Source organism: Neoarius graeffei, chromosome 9 (assembly GCF_027579695.1).
Source record: "Neoarius graeffei isolate fNeoGra1 chromosome 9, fNeoGra1.pri, whole genome shotgun sequence".
Lineage (NCBI taxonomy): Eukaryota > Metazoa > Chordata > Actinopteri > Siluriformes > Ariidae > Neoarius > Neoarius graeffei.
Genome location: NC_083577.1, coordinates 31,947,657 through 31,967,912, shown reverse-complemented (window position 1 = coordinate 31,967,912; position 20,256 = coordinate 31,947,657). Strand labels below are relative to the sequence as shown.

General features: G+C 40.6%; 1 protein-coding gene across 3 annotated transcripts in view; it reads left to right on the top strand.

Annotated features, from left to right (window-relative positions):
* Positions 1-20,256, top strand: part of uggt2 (UDP-glucose glycoprotein glucosyltransferase 2) — a 163,853-nt gene that overhangs the window by 67,707 nt on the left and 75,890 nt on the right. For all 3 annotated transcript variants that reach the window (XM_060929312.1, XM_060929313.1, XM_060929314.1), the window contains exons 21-23: positions 904-998; positions 7,680-7,889; positions 16,353-16,484. In XM_060929312.1, the coding sequence (XP_060785295.1) occupies positions 904-998; positions 7,680-7,889; positions 16,353-16,484 (437 nt within the window). The remainder of the gene's footprint in view (positions 1-903; positions 999-7,679; positions 7,890-16,352; positions 16,485-20,256) is intronic.

Here is a 20,256-nt window from a genome sequence, read left to right as displayed (position 1 = left end):
TGTGTGCTCAGTGACCCGTACGGTAAGCTTGCCCCGCAAGATGGCCGCCACTAGGGAATCCCCGACTCTGTGACGTCATGTGAAAACTATCTATTCATTCGCATTTTACCAGAGCTGTGGCCCTTGATTAACAACCTTGCACTTTCACAATTTCATGAAGGTGTGCTCACCTTCTGACATCAACTCCTCTCACGATTTTTGGACGAATTTCTCGAAGCTTTGCAAAAGGACTCGTTATATGATGGTACTGTGATTTAATTTCATTTGTGAAAATTTGACCAGAGTTTTGAGCCTTGATTAAATAACTTGTACTTTGACAATTTCATGAAGGTGTACGTTCTTCTGAAATCAACTCCTCTCACAGTTTGTGGAGGAATTTTACCAAACTTGGCAGGATTCTTTGTTATATGTCGGTACTACGCATATTGTAATTTCGTTAAATTCGGTCACATTTTACCAGAGTTACAGCCCTTGATTAACAAAATTATAATTTGACAATTTCATGAGTGTGTTTTCCTTCTGAAATCAACTCCTCTCACGATTTTTATCCCCCACTGGCTGAAAGGCCCGAAGGGGGATTATGTCGTGGCGATGTCCGTCCATCTGTCCCGGGAAGGGTACTCGCCTTCTGAAATCAACTCCTCTCACAATTTTTGGAGGAATTTCACGCAGCTTGACAGGTTTCTTTGTTATATTTCGCTAATACACATTTTGCGATTTCGTTCAATTCAGTCGCATTTTACCAGAGTTATGGCCTATTTGCCAGCGGGGGATGTTGTGCTCTCCGAGCACTCTTGTTAAGATGTTGACAAATGATTTGTCTCAAATTGCATACATCATGGTAACTACTCTGATTTTCCATCAACACTGCAGCAGTTTTAATGTGGTATTGTTTTGCTGTAGAAGAAGAGATGGTGTGTGGAGTAACCTTTTGGATTATTGCGGATGTTGAGCAAGCTTCTGGAAGGCAGATTCTTCTAAATGCGTTAAAACATATGGTGAGCTATTGCTTTTATTTGCAGTTGGTTGGAGGTCCATGAAATAGATAATCTTCAGAAAGCAAAAGACATATAATTCAAGGTTGTTTTTTTGTATGTCTGTGGTATGTGCGCGCAGAACGGTCGGACACGTTTTAGATGAAAATTTCATTGGTATTTGTATTATTTACAAAAAATATTTCCTTCACACATGGGCTTACATTCCTGTACATGAAGAGCAATGAAACACTTTTTTAAACAGTAATACATGAAGGTGGAATAATTGTACACAGGTTGTTTGTGAGTACATATTAACAAATGCTTTGAAAAATTCATTCTCAATTTATTGATGATAATTTGATTCACATACAGTGGGGCAAAAGAGTATTTAGTCAGCCACCAATTGTGCAAGTTCTCCCACTTAAAAAGATGAGAGAGGCCTGTAATTTTCATCATAGGTACACTTCAACTATGAGAGACAGAATGGGGGGAAAGAATCCAGGAAATCACATTGTAGGATTTTTAATGAATTAATTGGTAAATTCCTCGGTAAAATAAGTATTTGGTCACCTACAAACAAGCAAGATTTCTGGCTCTCACAGACCTGTAACTTCTTCTTTAAGAGGCTCCTCTGTCCTCCACTCGTTACCTGTATTAATGGCGCCTGTTTGAACTCGTTATCAGTATAAAAGACACCTGTCCACAACCTCAAACAGTCACACTCCAAACTCCACTATGGCCAAGACCAAAGAGCTGTCAAAGGACACCAGAAACAAAATTGTAGACCTGCATCAGGCTGGGAAGACTGAATCTGCAATAGGTAAGCAGCTTGGTGTGAAGAAATCAACTGTGGGAGCAATTATTAGAAAATGGAAGACATACAAGACCACTGATAATCTCCCTCGATCTGGGGCTCCACGCAAGATCTCACCCCGTGGGGTCAAAATGATCACAAGAACGGTGAGCAAAAATCCCAGAACCACACGGGGGGACCTAGTGAATGACCTGCAGAGAGCTGGGACCAAAGTAACAAAGCCTACCATCAGTAACACACTACGCCGCCAGGGACTCAAATCCTGCAGTGCCAGACGTGTCCCCCTGCTTAAGCCAGTACATGTCCAGGCCCGTCTGAAGTTTGCTAGAGAGCATTTGGATGATCCAGAAGAGGATTGGGAGAATGTCATATGGTCAGATGAAACCAAAATAGAACTTTTTGGTAAAAACTCAACTTGTCGTGTTTGGAGGAGAAAGAATGCTGAGTTGCATCCAAAGAACACCATACCTACTGTGAAGCATGGGGGTGGAAACATCATGCTTTGGGGCTGTTTTTCTGCAAAGGGACCAGGACGACTGATCCGTGTAAAGGAAAGAATGAATGGGGCCATGTATCGTGAGATTTTGAGTGAAAACCTCCTTCCATCAGCAAGGGCATTGAAGATGAAACGTGGCTGGGTCTTTCAGCGTGACACTGATCCCAAACACACCGCCCGGGCAACGAAGGAGTGGCTTCGTAAGAAGCATTTCAAGGTCCTGGAGTGGCCTAGCCAGTCTCCAGATCTCAACCCCATAGAAAATCTTTGGAGGGAGTTGAAAGTCCGTGTTGCCCAGCGACAGCCCCAAAACATCACTGCTCTAGAGGAGATCTGCATGGAGGAATGGGCCAAAATACCAGCAACAGTGTGTGAAAACCTTGTGAAGACTTACAGAAAACGTTTGACCTCTGTCATTGCCAACAAAGGGTATATAACAAAGTATTGAGATGAACTTTTCTTATTGACCAAATACTTATTTTCCACCATAATTTGCAAATAAATTCTTTAAAAATCAGACAATGTGATTTTCTGGATTTTTTTTCTTATTTTGTCTCTCATAGTTGAGGTATACCTATGATGAAAATTACAGGCCTCTCTCGTCTTTTTAAGTGGGAGAACTTGCACAATTGGTGACTGACTAAATACTTTTTTGCCCCACTGTATATTGTGAGTTCATGAACGTATCGGCCATTTGACTCCAGGCACAAGTCTCGAATGAATTGTGAAGGATTTTTGTGTTTTCTTGTGCTGGTTTAGTAACTATAATACACTATTATCTGTACTGACTATTAGATTAATTTAAACATGCATTTCCATTGTATACATGATTAGGTACAGTGTCTTGCAAAAGTATCATCCCCCTTGGTATTTGTCCTGTTTTGTCACATTACAAGCTGGAATTGAAATGGATTTTTGGAGGGTTAGCACCATTTGATTTCCACAACATGCCGACTACTTTAAAGGTGCAAATTGTTGTTTTATTGTGACACAAACAATAGTTAAGATGAAAAAAACAGAAATCTGGAGTGTGCATAGGTATTCACCCCGTGCGTGTAAAACCCCTAAATGTGCAATCAAAGTGTCACATGATCTGTCACATGATGTCTGTATAAACCAACCTGTTCTGGTGTTGCAGTCAGGCCCTGTGTCCGAAATCGCTCACTCGTTCACTACTCCCTATATAGGGAATTACTATATAGAGGACTATTGCTATAGTGAGCTCATTGGTAAAATGAAAAAAAAAAAACCCCTCTTTCGGACACTAGTCCGTCACGCTGGTATTTACGTCATTACTGTCACACAATTAAAACGTGCCAGATCAGCCGGCTGGTGTATTTTCAAAATAATAAATACATGCATGTGTTTTTGTGATAAATCCATATTACACTGAGCGCATTTCCCACATTAATCAATACAAAGTACCTGCATCTTTCAGTTCTTTTAAATCAAGGCTGAATACTTTCTTCTTTGCTGCTGCCTTTTATTCAGTCAAATTTGAGACTTTTTTAATTTCAACGCGACCGCAATGAATGATGGGATATATTGCTTGGGTTAGTGACCGTCAGTTGTACACTACTTTTCGTGATGCATTGTGGGATACTTTGAGTGCACTATATAGGGTGTAAATAATCCTCACTAAGGTTTCGGACAGCACTACAACATGGCGTCCCCACTATATAGTATTTCCTTATATAGTGAGTAGGGAGCGATTTCGGACACAGGGAGGGTCCTTCCAGAACAGGTTGATTTATACAGACATCATGTGACACTTTGATTGCACACAGGTGGATCTTAATCAACTAATTACGAAACTCGTGAAGTGAATTGGTTGGATCAGCTCTTATTTAGGGGTTTCATACGAAAGGGGGTGAATACCTATGCACACTCCAGATTTCTGGGTTGTTTTTTTTTTAATCTTAAGAATTGTTTGTGTCACAATAAAACAACAATTTTCAGCTTTGAAGCTGTAGGCATGTTGAGTAAATCAAATGGTGCTAACCTTCCAAAAATCCATTTTAATTCCAGCTCGTAATACGACAAAACAGGACAAACACTAAGGAGGATGAATACTTTTTGCAAGATACTGTATACGGCTTGTTGACCTGAAATTTTGCCTTCTGCACTCTATGAAAGATAGAATTTTTACGTTCAAGTCTTGATTTTAATCAGTGCCATCCACTGCACTATAATATTGTCAAATGTAGCATTAATAGTGTAGTTCGTAAGAAAACACCAGAGGTGGACAAAGTACCCAACTTCATTACTTCAGTCAAAGTACAGATCCCGCTGGTCAAATGTTACTCCGATACAAGTGAAAGTTGTCCAGTCTATTTTTTACTTAAGTTAAAGTACTGAAGTACTTGCTTTTGAAAATACTTAAGTATTAAAAGTACATTTTCTGTCAAAGCATCGTTGTATTATTGCCCCAACGCTTACAAAACCTAACGCCGTTACCAAAGACAGAAATGTGAATTCACAAAATGAACGCATGCTGTGCCATCATGGTGGTTTAACGTTACGCTAGCTAGTCAGTGAAACTCCACCTGACATCCTAGCAAACTCTTTTCAAACTCAAAATCATATTGGGTAGCTAATGCTACTGGAAAAGGAAGATTTCTACATTGTTTGTTTGGCAAGATTATGCTAAAACATTTCTGAAAGGACTTCAGATAAGTTAACGTTATTCATGTTAGCGTAACTCCGTTTTTACATGCTAACTAACAGTGTCCAAGTTAGCTAGCTATGTGTAAACATCAGCTGTGGACAAGGCGACGGCAACTTGGTGGGCAAATCCATAGAAAGTCAGTTGACTAACCAGACCACATAGTGATTGCAACATTATCGCTAGCTCTAAAACACAGACAACTTCATTGCAAGCTTTCTCTTGGAATAAAACGTTTATATACCTCAATATGCTTCCACAGGTTGGACGGCGAGTTTTTGTAGGCCGTGATGTGGTTTGTTTTCGACAAACAAAGCAAACATTTAAAACGAAATTAATCTTTAATCCTTTCAGAAAACTGAAACATGGGTTCATGGGCCATGAGTGCGTGCATTCCTCAGAAAAAACGCCTCCTTCCATTCGGCCATCAACTAATCGTGTTAAATAATGCTCCTGAGAAAGCACTAAACTTGATTTTATCCAGTCTATGGACGTGACGTGACCCTAGTGATTACTGACGGGCTGTCTCAGTGTCACCTGCGGAAAAAAAACAATCGCGTTTTAGAAAAGAAAAGAAAAACACATCCGTTTTCAAAGCTGCTTCATGGTAATGAGTAACGAGGACCTTGATCGAAATGTAGTGGAGTAAAAAGTACAATATTTGCCTTTCAAATGTAGTGAAGTTAAAGTCATAAGTTTCCAAAAAAAATAATACTCAAGTAAAGTACAGATACTCCAAAAGTGTACTGAAGTACAGTACTCAAGTACTGTAAATGTAGTTCGTTACTGTCCACCTCTGGAAAACACTGCGTGTGCTCCTTAGCATGGTAGCATGTTGGACATGGTGTAAAGTTCTCTAACTTAAATAAATGGCTTAGGTTAATGAAATTGAGGTGTTTTCATTAAAAAAAAATATATACACTACCGTTCAAAAGTTTGGGGTCACCCAGACAGTTCTGTGTCTTCCATGAAAAGTCACACTTTTATTTACCACCATAAGTTGTAAAATGAATAGAAAATATAGTCAAGACATTTTTCTGGCCATTTTGAGCATTTAATCGACCCCACAAATGCGATGCTCCAGAAACTCAATCTGCTCAAAGGAAGGTCAGTTTTATAGCTTCTCTAAAGAGCTCAACTGTTTTCAGCTGTGCTAACATGATTGTACAAGGGTTTTCTAATCATCCATTAGCCTTCTGAGGCAATGAGCAAACACATTGTACCATTAGAACACTGGAGTGAGAGTTGCTGGAAATGGGCCTCTATACACCTATGGAGATATTGCACCAAAAACCAGACATTTGCAGCTAGAAGAGTCATTTACCACATTAGCAATGTATAGAGTGGATTTCTGATTAGTTTAAAGTGATCTTCATTCAGTGCGTTTACATGCACATCCAAATCGAGCTGCTGTCGGTAATCGAGCTAAGGGTCCCAGCAGGGGTGCCAGAGAAATCCAATCCTACATGCACACAAGGAAATCGAGCTATTGTGTGAGGTACATTGTGCACCCGAGCCACAGGTGGCGCTACACGCCCCATCGTGTTGGTACACTTCCGGTTGTCGTCATGAAGAAGAGGAGTAATTTCCACTTTACATTCACACCACATGTCATTGCCACCTGTTGGCTACAAACTGTCCTGCGCAGACCACTGTTTTGTAAGACAACTTATTTTGCACAATTGTATATTTTTCTGAAGTCCATTTTTTGCTTACAATTTAACTTATGTCTTAATAAACACACAAAAAGTTCAATTGTTTTGTTTTTATTGACATTCTTCAGATGTTGGACATATATATATATATATATATATATATATATATATATATATATATATATATATATATACACACACACACACACAAATACAGTGACTTGTTTATATACACAATTCACAGCTATGCAACAGCTGTACAGATGTATTTGGTGATACAGTAAGTGAGCTAAATTTTAACAGTGCAAACAATGCCACAAAAAGAAAAGATTCAGCCGAGTGTTATGTACAGACGTGGTGGCAGTGTTTTCTTAACATGATTAACAGTACACGTTGTGTACAGATGTGCTACAGTAAGTGAGTTTGATACAGACAGTGCAGACTCTCCTTGTTCCTCCTGACCTCTTCTGCTGCTCACTACTACTACTGTTGTCATGCCGACCGAGGCTGTTGTGTTTCCCGCTTGTGGTCTCGTCACTCGTCACTTCCGGAAGGGAAGTAAGTAGCTCGACTACGTAGCTCGATAGGGTTTACATGCACTAAGTAGCTCGGCAAAAATCGCATAATCTAGGTCACGTAGCTCGATTACGAGAAATCCAGTTCGGTTCGATTTCAGCCGAGCTAAGGTGTTTCCATGGCATTTAGAACCTCGATTTCAGTCGATCTACGGCAGAAATTCGATTTTCTCTATGTGCATGTAAATGCACTGATTGAAAAGAACAGTGCTTTTCTTTCAAAAATAAGGAAATTTCAAAGTGACCCCAAACTTTTGAACGGTAGTGTATATACATTTAATAATTCAGCTTGCATCTGCGTAGACCTCCATATTAATATTGGTAAGAATAAAAAATCCTCCATGAAATATAATGAAGTGTTCTGCATATGCAGCTTGTTCATTACTTTTTTTTCTCATTAAATCTATTGTAACTCCTTTTGGATATGAAAAATGTTTGTGGGCTTTTGCTATTTTCTGTGCATTTAATTTACTAACCTTTAGTTTGTGCACTTGCAGAAGTCCAGTAGTTCCAGTTGCCGTGTTGGTGTGCTTAATAACCCCAGTGACCAACCCACTGAAGACAACAGTGGCTTCTACAGAGCTATCTGGGCCTCCTTTCTCACACAGAGCACCAAGAATACCCTCGATTTCACCTTAAAACTTCTTAAAGAAGAGACCGTGCAGCTCCTCACACGGGGCACCAAGATTAAAGATCTACTTTTAAAGGTTAGCTCTTCTGACAGTGACCATTTACCGTACCCAGGGCTAAGTGATACTTAGTAAGAGTTTGTCCTATTGATCCATCATTGCCTTTGCTTTTGAATCGGTTTTTCAAATGATCTATTTGCTTCATAAATACAACATGTCTTTCCTGCATGGTGATTTCATGATTATCTCCCTTGTGCAGTTTGTAATGCAGTTTCATGAGCCTAGACGAGTACAACCCCTGGCAAAAAGTATGGAATCACCAGTCTTGGATGAGCACTCATTCAGACGCTTTATTCTGTAGAACAAACAGATCACAAACATAATACAATAATAAAGTCATTCCAAAGTGCAACTTCTTGGCCTTCAGAAACACTAAAATAAACAAAGAAAATACATTGTGATAGTCAGCAAATGTTACTTTTATAGACCAAGCACAGGGAAAAAAATATGGAATCACTCAATTCTGAGGAAAAAAATATGGAATCACTCAATTTTCAGGTAGAAAATAAGGACTCACCCAGTCAATTTCCTTTCCCTAAATTGACACCTGCCTCAGATTAGATCTGCTCGTTAGTCTGCAGTTAGAAACAGCGCAGTTATCACACCTTGGAGGGCTGCTGGACCAAGTGGATTGGCAAGAATCATGGCTCCAACAAGACAGATGTCTCTTGAAACAAAAGAGAGGATTGTCAAACTTCTTAAAGAAGGTAACTCTTCACGCATGGTTGCCAAAGATGTGGGCTGTTCACAGTCAGCTGTATCTAAGATATGGACCAAGTACAAACAGCATGGGAAGGTTTTTAAAGCCAAGCATACTGGTAGACCAAGGAAGACATCAAAGCGTCAAGACAAAAAACTTAAGGCCATATGTCTTGAAAACCGAAAAAGTACAACAAAACAAATGAAGCATAAATGGGAGGAAGCTGGAGTCAATGTACAAGTATGTGACCGAGCCGTGAGAAATCGTCTAAAGGAAATGAGATTTTCATATAGGAAAGCTAAAAGAAAACCATCATTGACACCTAAACAGAAAAGTACAAGACTACAATGGGCTAAGGAGAAGCAATCATGGACTGTGGATGACTGGATGAAAGTTATCTTCAGTGATGAATCACGAATCTGCATTGGACAAGGTGATGATGCTGGAACTTTTGTTTGGTGCCGTTCCAGTGAGATTTATGAAGAGGACTGCATGAAGAAAACATCCAAATTTCCGCAATCCTTGATGATATGGGGCTGCATGTCAGGCAAAGGCACTGGGGAGATGGCTGTGGTTACTTCAATAAATGCACAGGTTTACATTGACATTTTGGACAGTTTTCTTATCCCTTCAATTGAAAAGATGTTTGGGGATGATGAAATAATTTTCCAAGATGACAATGCATCGTGCCATAGAGCAAAAACTGTGAAAGCATTCCTTGGTGAAAGACACATCCAGTCAATGTCATGGCCTGCAAATAGTCCAGATCTCAACCCAATAGAAAACTTGTGGTGGAAATTGAAAAAAATGGTCCACGACAAGGCTCCGGCCTGCAAAGCTGATCTGGCAACTGCAATCAAAGAGAGTTGGCACCAGATTGATGAAGAGTACTGTTTGTCACTCATCAAGTCCATGCCTAAGAGACTGCAAGCCGTTATAAAAGCCAGAGGTGGTGCAACTAAGGCTACGTTCACACTGCAGGCTGAAGTGACTCAAATCCGATCTTTTCGCCCATATGTGACCTGTATCCAATCTTTTATTGACAATATGAACGACACAGATCCGATTTTTTCAAATCCGACCCAGGCCGTTTGGATATGTGGTCCTAATTCCGATTCCTATCCGATCTTTTCATATGCGACTTCAGTCTGAACCGCCAGGTCGCATTCATCCGACTTACACGTCATCAACAAGCCACAAACGTCACTATTCTGCGCTGAAGTAGGCGGCGGGTCTCTCAAAAAATGTTACAACAACATGGCGCATAATCACGGGCGCAGATAGAGGGTGGGACTCGTCCCACCCAGATTTAAATTCACCTCGCTCGGTCCCCCCCACTTATAGGGAGGAAAAAACGTCTATGCTGTCTTTCTTTGCATAAGGCAAACCTCACGGAAAAATCAAAAGACTAATTACCATTCGGTTTATTGAGGTGCACAGCAGTACAGACATAGTTGCAACAATTCACATAAAACAAAACAAAGACTGATATTCGGTTGGTTGAGCTGCGCAGACTGCACAGGTTGCGAGCTCGAGCTTGGTTGCTATGGTAACCCACAACAAGTTTGACAGGCATATCGGGGTTGGTTTGCTGGCACCTTTGTCCCCCCCAGTTCAAAAAACGTATCTGCGCCCCTGCGCATGACATCAATGCGAGGGACGCTTCGGGCTGTGAAGGTTCTGAATCTTCTCAATGGAAGGACGCAGAGGTTAGGGAGCTGATTTCCATTTGGGGGGATGCAGCTATTCAAGCTAGATTGGATGGGTCATACCGCAACCGGGCGGTTTTACTTCCGTAAACACTGGCCATGCTCACTGCGTGTGACGTCGTCGTATCCTGCAATGCGCATGCGGAACACTTTTAGGTCGCTTTTCGTTGATACTGAGGATCACATACAAGTCGCATATATTTGTTAATGTGAACGACCTCACAAAAAAATCGGATTTCACAAAAAAATCGGAAATGAGCATTAAGCCTTGCAGTGTGAACGTAGCGTAAGTACTAGTGATGTGTTTTGAATGTTCTTTTGTTTGTCTGTTTTTCATGATTCCATATTTTTTTCCCTGTGCTTGGTCTATAAAAGTAACATTTACTGACTTCCACAATGCTTTTTCTTCATTTCTTTTAGTGTTTCTGAAGGCCAAGAAGGTGCACTTTGGAATGACTTTATTATTGTATCATGTTTGTGATCTGAGTTTGTTCTACAGAATAAAACGTGTGAATGAGTGCTCATCCAAGACTGGTGATTCCATACTTTTTGCCAGGGGTTGTAGAAGTGTACACAGGTTATACCGCTGCTGATTGTGCACAGTTCAGCCAAACCTGAGAAGCTGTGATGAGATGTTCCGCATGTGCCGAGTCCTACTTCTATAAGGGCATTGATCCATGTGTCTCCTGCAGAAAATGAACCATTTTGGAGTGGATTAGTTGTTGGAAGACATGCTGAGCTCCCCGTCTAGGTCTCTTAAATTATTTAATTTTTATCCTTTTTAAATGTGAAAATGAGCTGTAAAATGAGATGTGAAACAGTATATGAGCATGGTGCTCAGAGCTTGTGCTGCAGGATTTTTATCATTATGCTGATAATAGCGTTATTTTTCTCTTCTCTCCTTTGGGGGTTGGCGGAAATCTGAATAATCTGTGTCTGCGGAGGACATGCTCCATTGATACAAAAGCCAATGTTTAATTACCAGTATAATCAGTGGGATAGCTTGGTTGATTATCATGTCTTTCTGTAAGTGCAGGAATAATTGAGCTTTTGTAGTAGAGTCTCTAGAAGTCAACAGTTCAATGCATTGTTTGTGCTAAAATGAAGCAGGACTGTAAATTTTTCAAACGTAGTAGTAATGAACAAAGGTGGACAGTAACGAAGTACATTTACTTGAGTACTCTACTTAAGGGGTGGCACGGTGGTGTAGTGGTTAGCGCTGTCGCCTCACAGCAAGAAGGTCCGGGTTCGAGCCCCGTGGCCGGCGAGGGCCTTTCTGTGCGGAGTTTGCATGTTCTCCCCGTGTCCGCGTGGGTTTCCTCCGGGTGCTCCGGTTTCCTCCACAGTCTAAAGACATGCAGGTTAGGTTAACTGGTGACTCTAAATTGACCGTAGGTGTGAATGTGAGTGTGAATGGTTGTCTGTGTCTATGTGTCAGCCCTGTGATGACCTGGCGACTTGTCCAGGGTGTACCCCGCCTTTCGCCCGTAGTCAGCTGGGATAGGCTCCAGCTTGCCTGCGACCCTGTAGAAGGATAAAGCAGCTACAGATAATGAGATGAGATGAGACTCTACTTAAGTACACTTTTTGAGTATCTGTATTATTTTTTTGAAACTTCTGACTTTAACTTCTCTACATTTGAAAAGCAAATATCGTACTTTACACTCCATTACATTTCTGTGAAGGTCCTCGTTACTCGTTACTGTGAAGCAGCTTTGAAAGTGGATGTTTTTTCGAAAACATGATTTTTTTTCGCAGGTGACACTGAGACAGCCCATCAGTAATCACTAGGGTCACGTCACATTCATAGACTGGATAAAATCAAGTTCAATGATTTCTCAGCAGCGTTATTTGAACACGATCAGTTGATGGCCGCATGGAAGGAGGTGGTTTTTCTGGGGAATGCACACACTCATGGCCCATGAACCCATGTTTCAATTTTCTGAAAGGATTAAAGATTAATTTCGTTTTAAACGTTTGCTTTGTTTGCCGAAAACGAACCACATCACGGCCTACAAAAACTCGCCGTCCGACCTGCGGAAGCATATTGAGGTACAGTGGTGCTTGAAAGTTTGTGAACCCTTTAGAATTTTCTATATTTCTGCATAAATATGACCTAAAACAACATCAGATTTTCACACAAGTACTAAAAGTAGATAAAGAGAACCCAGTTAAACAAATGAGACAAAAATATTATACTTGGTCATTTATTTATTGAGGAAAATGATCCAATATTGCATATCTGTGAGTGGCAAAAGTATGTGAACCTTTGCTTTCAGTATCTGGTGTGACCCCCTTGTGCAGCAATAACTGCAACTAAACATTTCCGGTAACTGTTGATCAGTCCTGCACACCGGCTTGGAGGAATTTTAGCCCATTCCTCCATACAGAACAGCTTCAACTCTGGGATGTTGGTGGGTTTCCTCACATGAACTGCTCGCTTCAGGTCCTTCCACAACATTTCGATTGGATTAAGGTCAGGATTTTGACTTGGCCATTCCAAAACATTAACTTTATTCTTCTTTAACCATTCTTTGTTAGAACGACTTGTGTGCTTAGGGTCTTTGTCTTGCTGCATGACCCATCTTCTCTTGAGATTCAGTTCATGAACAGATGGCCTGACATTTTCCTGGAGAATTCGCTGGTATAATTCAGAATTCATTGTTCCATCAATGATGGCAAGCCGTCCTGGTCCAGATGCAGCAAAACAGGCCCAAACCTTGATACTACCACCACCATGTTCTTTTTGGAGAGCAGTGGCTTACTCCTTGCAACCCTGCCATGCACACCATTGTTGTTCAGTGTTCTCCTGATGGTGGACTCAGGAACATTAACATTAGCCAATGTGAGAGAGGCCTTCAGTTGCTTAGAAGTTACCCTGGGGTCCTTTATGACCTCGCCAACTATTACACGCCTTGCTCTTGGGATGATCTTTGTTGGTCAACCAATCCTGAGGACGGTAACAATGGTCTTGAATTTCCTCCATTTGTATACAATCTGTCTGATTGTGGATTGGTGGAGTCCAAACTCTTTAGAGATGGTTTTGTAACCTTTTCCAGCCTGATGAGCATCAACAACACTTTTTCTGAGGTCCTCAGAAATCTCCTTTGTTCGTGCCATGATACACTTCTACAAACATGTGTTGTGAAGATCAGACTTTGATAGATCCCTGTTCTTTAAATAAAACAGGGTGCCCACTCACACCTGATTGTCATCCCATTGATTGAAAACACCTGACTCTAATTTCACCTTCAAATTAACTGCAAATCCTAGAGGTTCACATAGTTTTGCCACTCACAGACATGTAATATTGGATCATTTTCCTCAATAAATAAATGACCAAGTATAATATTTTTGTCTCATTTGTTTAACTGGGTTCTCTTTATCTACTTTTAGGACTTGTGTGAAAATCTGATGATGTTTTAGGTCATATTTATGCAGAAATATAGAAAATTCTAAAGGGTTCACAAACTTTCAAGCACCACTGTATATAAGCGTTTTATTCCAAGAGAAAGCCTGCACTGAAGTTGTCGGTGCTTTTAGAGCTAGCGATAATGTTGCAATCGCTATGCAGTTTGGTTAGTCAACTGACTTTCTATAGATTTGCCCGCCAAGTTGCCATCACCTTGTCCACAGCTAACATTAACACATAGCTAGTTAACGTGGACACTGTTAGTTAGCATGTAAAAACGGAGTTACGCTAACATGAATAACGTTAACTTATCTGAAGTCCTTTCAGAAATGTTTTAGCATAATCTTGCCAAACAAACAATGTAGAAATCTTCCTTTTCCAGTAGCGTTAGCTACCCAATATGATTTTGAGTTTGAAAAGAGTTTGCTAGCATGTCAGGTGGAGTTTCACTGAATAGCTAGCTTAACATTCAGCCACCATGATGCACACCATGCGTTCATTTTGTAAATCCAGTCGGTTGCTTCAGAGGCATTGTGGCGATAATACGACAACGCTTTGACAGAAAATGTACTTTTAATACTTAAAGTGCATATCACGGGTAAATTCAGGAGCAAGATCAATGTAATTCTCCTATTTTATATTAAACTTTGGTCAAATATCTGTAACATTCTGCATTCTCTGCAATTTTTTTAACCTTGCGCAATACCAGAAACATTCAGTTGAAATCAAGCCATTTGAGGCGAATTGGTCCGCCTCTGAAAAAACTTGGCATTTGGATTTCCCGGCAAACATTGATTTTCGTGATGTCGCGTGCGGGACGCCTCCCTCTGAATCCTACGTCAGCGCTGGTTTGTTTATGAGAAAACGACCTGGTGGTTTTCTGCAAATTTCTTCAACGTTATCGCGTAATTATTAAAATGGTTAACAGATGTATCGTAGGAGGGTGTAGCAACACCAATCTTGATGGGATTAGTACTCATCGTTTTCCAAAAGACCGGACAATGAAAGAGAGAAATGGGAGCGCTTGGTCTACACAGGCTGTGCACTGAAACCGTGCAAAGCTCGCGCAGCCTGCTGGCGCTTCCGCAGGTGACGTCACGAATCTGGCTCCAGACTCCCTTGGGATTTTTCCAGGCACATTTTGTTATTTTATTTTTTTCTGCTCTAGACAGATGACCTTGTGCAAAATTACCCTTCTGGATGAGTGTGTAAAGGGACATACTTTCATATTAAAAAAAAAAAAAAATGAAATTGGTCCAGAATATGCACTTTAAGTATTTTTAAAAGCAAGTACTTCAGTACTTTCACTTCAGTAAAAATTTGACTGGACAACTTTCACTTGTATCAGAGTAACATTTGACCAGTGGGATCTGTACTTTGACTTAAGTAATGAAGTTGGGTACTTTGTCCACCTCTGGTAATGAAAATGTACAGGTAGTCGTCGACTTACGACCGATTGACTTTACGACCGTCTGGTTATGACTGGCAAGTGTTTCCCAGCTGAACTAGCTGAGCGTACGACAGTTTCCGCCCCAGCTCCCGGCAGCGCCTCTCGCTGCGTACAACAGTTTCCACCCCAGCTCCAGGCACATGCGCAGTCTCCCTCGTGCACTCCGTCATACAGTTTCCACCCCAGCTCCTGGTTTATGAAACGAGCAAATCCTCCCGCCAGCCCGAGCGCTGCAACAGCTGATGATGACGTAGATGACCCACAGCCAAGCACCAGTGATGCCAGCGGTCACTAAGTTTTGTATTTTGCTATGTTTCAAACTAAAATGTTTTCTATTTTTCACACCTGTATTTTGTATTTTTTGTTTTGCACATATTAAACAAATTGTACTGTACGCAGTGTAGTATGCAGTGTTTGACTTAAACCAAATAATGAGCCAAGGTAATGAATGAAGAAAATGTTGATAAAATAAGACTTTAAGATGATTACAATATCATTACACATCACAATATACTTACGTTCATTTAACATAGGCCGACTTACGACCCGATCGGTTTACGACCGGTCAGTCGTAACCAAACGCAGTCGTAAGTCGACGACTACCTGTATATTACCATAGTCTCATTTTCCAAAACGTACAAGTCGAAGGTTTGGACACATCTACTCATTCATAGGTTTTACTGTATTTTGACTATTTTTTCTACATTGTATAACTGTACCGAAGACATCAAAACTATGAAATAACACATGGAACATGTATGGAATGATGTGGTAAAGAAAAAGTGTTAAAAACAACATTTATGATGACGCTTTACACACAAGGCATTATCTTAACCATCTTCATGAGGTTGTCACCTGGAATGCTTTTCAGTTAAAAGGTGCCTCGTCAAAAGTTAATTAGTGCAATTTCTTTCCTTTTTAATGTGTTTGAGATCAAATAGTAAATAATAAAAATACAGTAAATAGCCCTATTCCACAACTGTAGTAATCCATATTATGTCAAGAACCTTAGCTAAGTAAAGAGAAACAACATCCATCATTACTTTAAGACACGAAGTGAATTTTAATTCATAAAAATAAAGTAAAACATTGAATTAGAAGGTGTGTCCAAACTTTTGACTGGTACTGTATGTGTATGGTTTAGAAAAGGATCCATGTATCCTTTCTGTGGGTTCATAGATTCATGGGTGTATGTATGGCTGTGCTGCAGGGCATGGACCAGGATGCCTTTGAGAAGAAGTTCAACACTATGGAGTTGGGCTTTTTGCACAGCCAGCAGAGATTCTGTCAGCAGGTGCTGAAGGTGAAGGCAGGGCAGACGGCTGTGGTCAGCAATGGCAGGGTGAGACACTACATGCATTTTTCTTTCTTTTTTTTAAAGTCTTTTTTCCCCCTACACTTTAGCTGCCTACACTGTTCTCTGAGAAGTAGTCTCTCCAGTGTTAGCTGAACATTAAAGCTAGACTGCCTTTCAGATTTTTCAAGTTTAGGTCATAAAAAGAATTTTCCCGACACCCAATTATTTTTGTTTAGTGGACTGAAAGCTACTAGCCTGGGCCCGCCCATCCTAAGCGTGACGCAACACGAGGGCCTGTTGCGAGCTTAGTCTGGCCAGGCAAGCTATCTACAGCTCTTCCAAGCTCCCGAAAAATCGGGAACCAATCAACTTTGAGCATCTCCAATGGCCCTGGGTAGAGGCGTGTTCAAGGCACTGACGTAGTAGAGCTGCGACCGGAAGCCATAGATTGTTTACAGAATCTATGCCGGAAGCGCTTCATTCACGCTTCCGCATCTATTACGCATAGATGCTGTATTGAAAGCATTCAATGGGAAGTTCTCATTGAAAACGGAGCAAAGAGCAGCCCTGGAGGTATTTATTGAAAGGAAGGACGTTTTCGCCTTGCTCCCGACCGGCTTCGGTAAGAGTTTAATCTACCAGTTAGCCCCGTCGCGTCGCATACGTCAGAGGAAAGAGTGATGTGATTGGTTTAAGCTTCGTCACAGCCTTTTCTGGCATCGACCAGTAGCAAACTGAGGCATTTCAGGGAGGCGGGTCAACCACGGGCTCTGGGAAACGGTTGGGCTTAATATCTTGGCCAGACCAATAGCTCGTAGAGCTTTGAAGTCGCGTTAGCCAGGCTAGAAAGCTACTGAATTCGAATCACAGGCTTCCAATTTTATTCTGTTTTTTTTTTTTTAAATAGAACAATTAATGAATTTTGGGCCACATGGCCCTAAATTCTCCGCTACTTTTTCTTGCTTCACCATGACCCAATTCAAGATACTACGTCATGCATGACGTGGTGGGCTTTCCCCGTTCGCGCAAGGCATTGTGGGATACAAATTTGAAACAGGAGAAGAAAATGGACGACGCGAATGAAATGTGAAAGACCGACTACAGTAACGGAAAGCGAGAAGAAAAGACATTGTTATATGCGAAGGAAAGGAAACGCAGGACCAAACTAATAACTATCGGCGGTCAGCGAGCACCTCGGTGTGATCAGCTGTTCGTTTAGCGACAGAATGACGTAACGGTCAGTGCACGGTCAAAGGTCAACCTGTAGATGGCAGTAATGCAACACTGTGGATGCAAGCTGCCGTAAAACCCAGAAGAAGCAGGTAAACCTGCGCATACGCACATGGACTTCCTCTGTCTGCTTGACTGCACGAAGCAAGCGATTTCATGCACATTATTTGCTACGGAATCTCCTCAAATTAAATAACTTCCCAGCTACAGAATAGCCTGGTTTTTCTGAGATATTGCAGACCAAATTTCAGAGGGAAATAAGTTTCACCGATTTTATGAAATCGAAAGGCCGTATAGCTTTAAGTACCTTTGAAAATGTTCCCAAAAAGTAACAAATACTCCCAGAAATAATAAAATGAAAAGTATATCAGAAATACCGTAAAGTTCAGAAATCTAAATCAGTTGATGTTTGATGTGATAGCCCTTTGCCTTTAAGACTGCAGCAGCGGTTCTCTAAGATAGACTGCCATGTAGTTTTATTAGGAAATTAGGTAGTGGGTTGTTTTTAAAAATCCTGTAAAATTTGCACCCCAGGTCTTCTGCAGACTTTGTCCATCACAATCGCTGTAAGTCTGTAGGTCCAAGACATCTTTTGGTGGTGATTTCAACTGAAAAGTGATTTGTAATTGTACCACAGGGCTGTTGAATTGTCAGTCCTGATTGATCTGAAGGTGATTTAAGAAGGGTTAATGTATAGCGGGCCAGTGCCAAGTGATTTACTAAAGAAATTAATAATTTGACATAAAATATTGATCTAAAAATGGCTTTATTGCTTCCACTAATTGCATTGTCCATAGCAACGGTCTGTTATTCATAGCAGTGATCTGTTATACAGAAATAACAGACTGTAGCATGCCAAAACTGTGTAATATTAGTGGAGCTCCAACCCGATCGTAAGTGCAAGGTAACGTAAACACTTGACCATCGGACAATGAAATCTGTATCTTTATTTACATAAGATAGATGGGGTTTTATGCGGTGCTTATTTTTAATTTGCTTTTTAAAAAATAAAGCGGAATTATGTAAAACATTTTATGGAAAATATTTATTTAAAAATAGTTTTTACATACAATGCAATATCTTTGCATTGTATGTGGTTTTTTTTAGCCAAACAATTTCTTACTCTGCACACTCGTGTAAACATAATTTATTGTATAGTTCAGTAGCAATTATGAGCATCTTTCCTTCGTGTTCGATAATCTAAAACTACCGCAGATCGATATCGATTAGTTCTTATGTCTGATAATGTTCAATTCTAACTCGATAGTAATGTGAAAGCGCTGGTTCACTGCTGTCCACCAGCCACCCAGCAGAGTTACACCATAGTAAATGTCGTGGTGGTGTTTCTGGCATGTGGCATATAGTGACAAAGAAAGGAATAAATATGTATCATAACTGTGATGTGTATCTCATTATTGGTATCACTGTCAGAAGACAATACAGCAATTTATTGATGCGAAATACACGACATTACACAATTCAGTGGTTCGTATGCTATAATATTATTATTCTGTTCAGGTTGATTATTTTGCTCATGCACTCATCAAGAGCGCCACTTTTAGGCAGTGCCAAAATCTCATCTCATTATCTCTAGCCGCTTTATCCTTCTACAGGGTCGCAGTCAAGCTGGAGCCTATCCCAGCTGACTACGGGCGAAAGGTGGGGTACACCCTGGACAAGTCGCCAGGTCATCACAGGGCTGACACATAGACACAGACAACCATTCACACTCACATTCACACCTACGGTCAATTTAGAGTCACCAGTTAACCTAACCTGCATGTCTTTGGACTGTAGGGGAAACCGGAGCACCCGGAGGAAACCCACGCGGACACGGGTAGAACATGCAAACTCCACACAGAAAGGCCTTCGCCGGCCACGGGGCTCGAACCCGGACCTTCTTGCTGTGAGGCGACAGCGCTAACCACTACACCACCGTGCCGCCCCAGTGCCAAAATATATGTATTATTCTATAACAGCAGCTCTGACAGCAATGCCACTGCTAGGCAATTCACAGATTCATAGCAATGCTGTTATTCCAAAGTTATCGTTTCAGTAGTGACAAATCGTTCATAGTGACTTGTATGGTAGATTCGCAACCTCAACCAAAGCTAATATTAAACAGATTAAAAACATGATGTCTAACAAAGGAAAATATAATTATGACCGTATAATAAAAAAAGAAGACTTTATAGCTGGTATAACATAAGTGAATGCAGGAGCTAACTTGTTTTCACGGTCATTCCATAGCATTAAACGAAACTACTGTATAAACAGATAAAAACGTATGACTTTTGACAATGACATCCATTGTTTTGTGTCTGGCCACATCACACCACCCACATCATGTTTTATTCCTTACAGACAGTACTGTGCAAAAGTCTTAGGCACATGCAAAGAAATAATACAGAGCAAAGACAGATTCAGATACAGTGGTGCTTGAAAGTTTGTGAACCCTTTAGAATTTTCTATATTTCTGCATAAATATGACCTAAAACATCATCAGATTTTCACACAAGTCCTAAAGGTAGATAAAGAGAACCCAGTTAAACAAATGAGACAAAATATTATACTTGGTAATTTATTT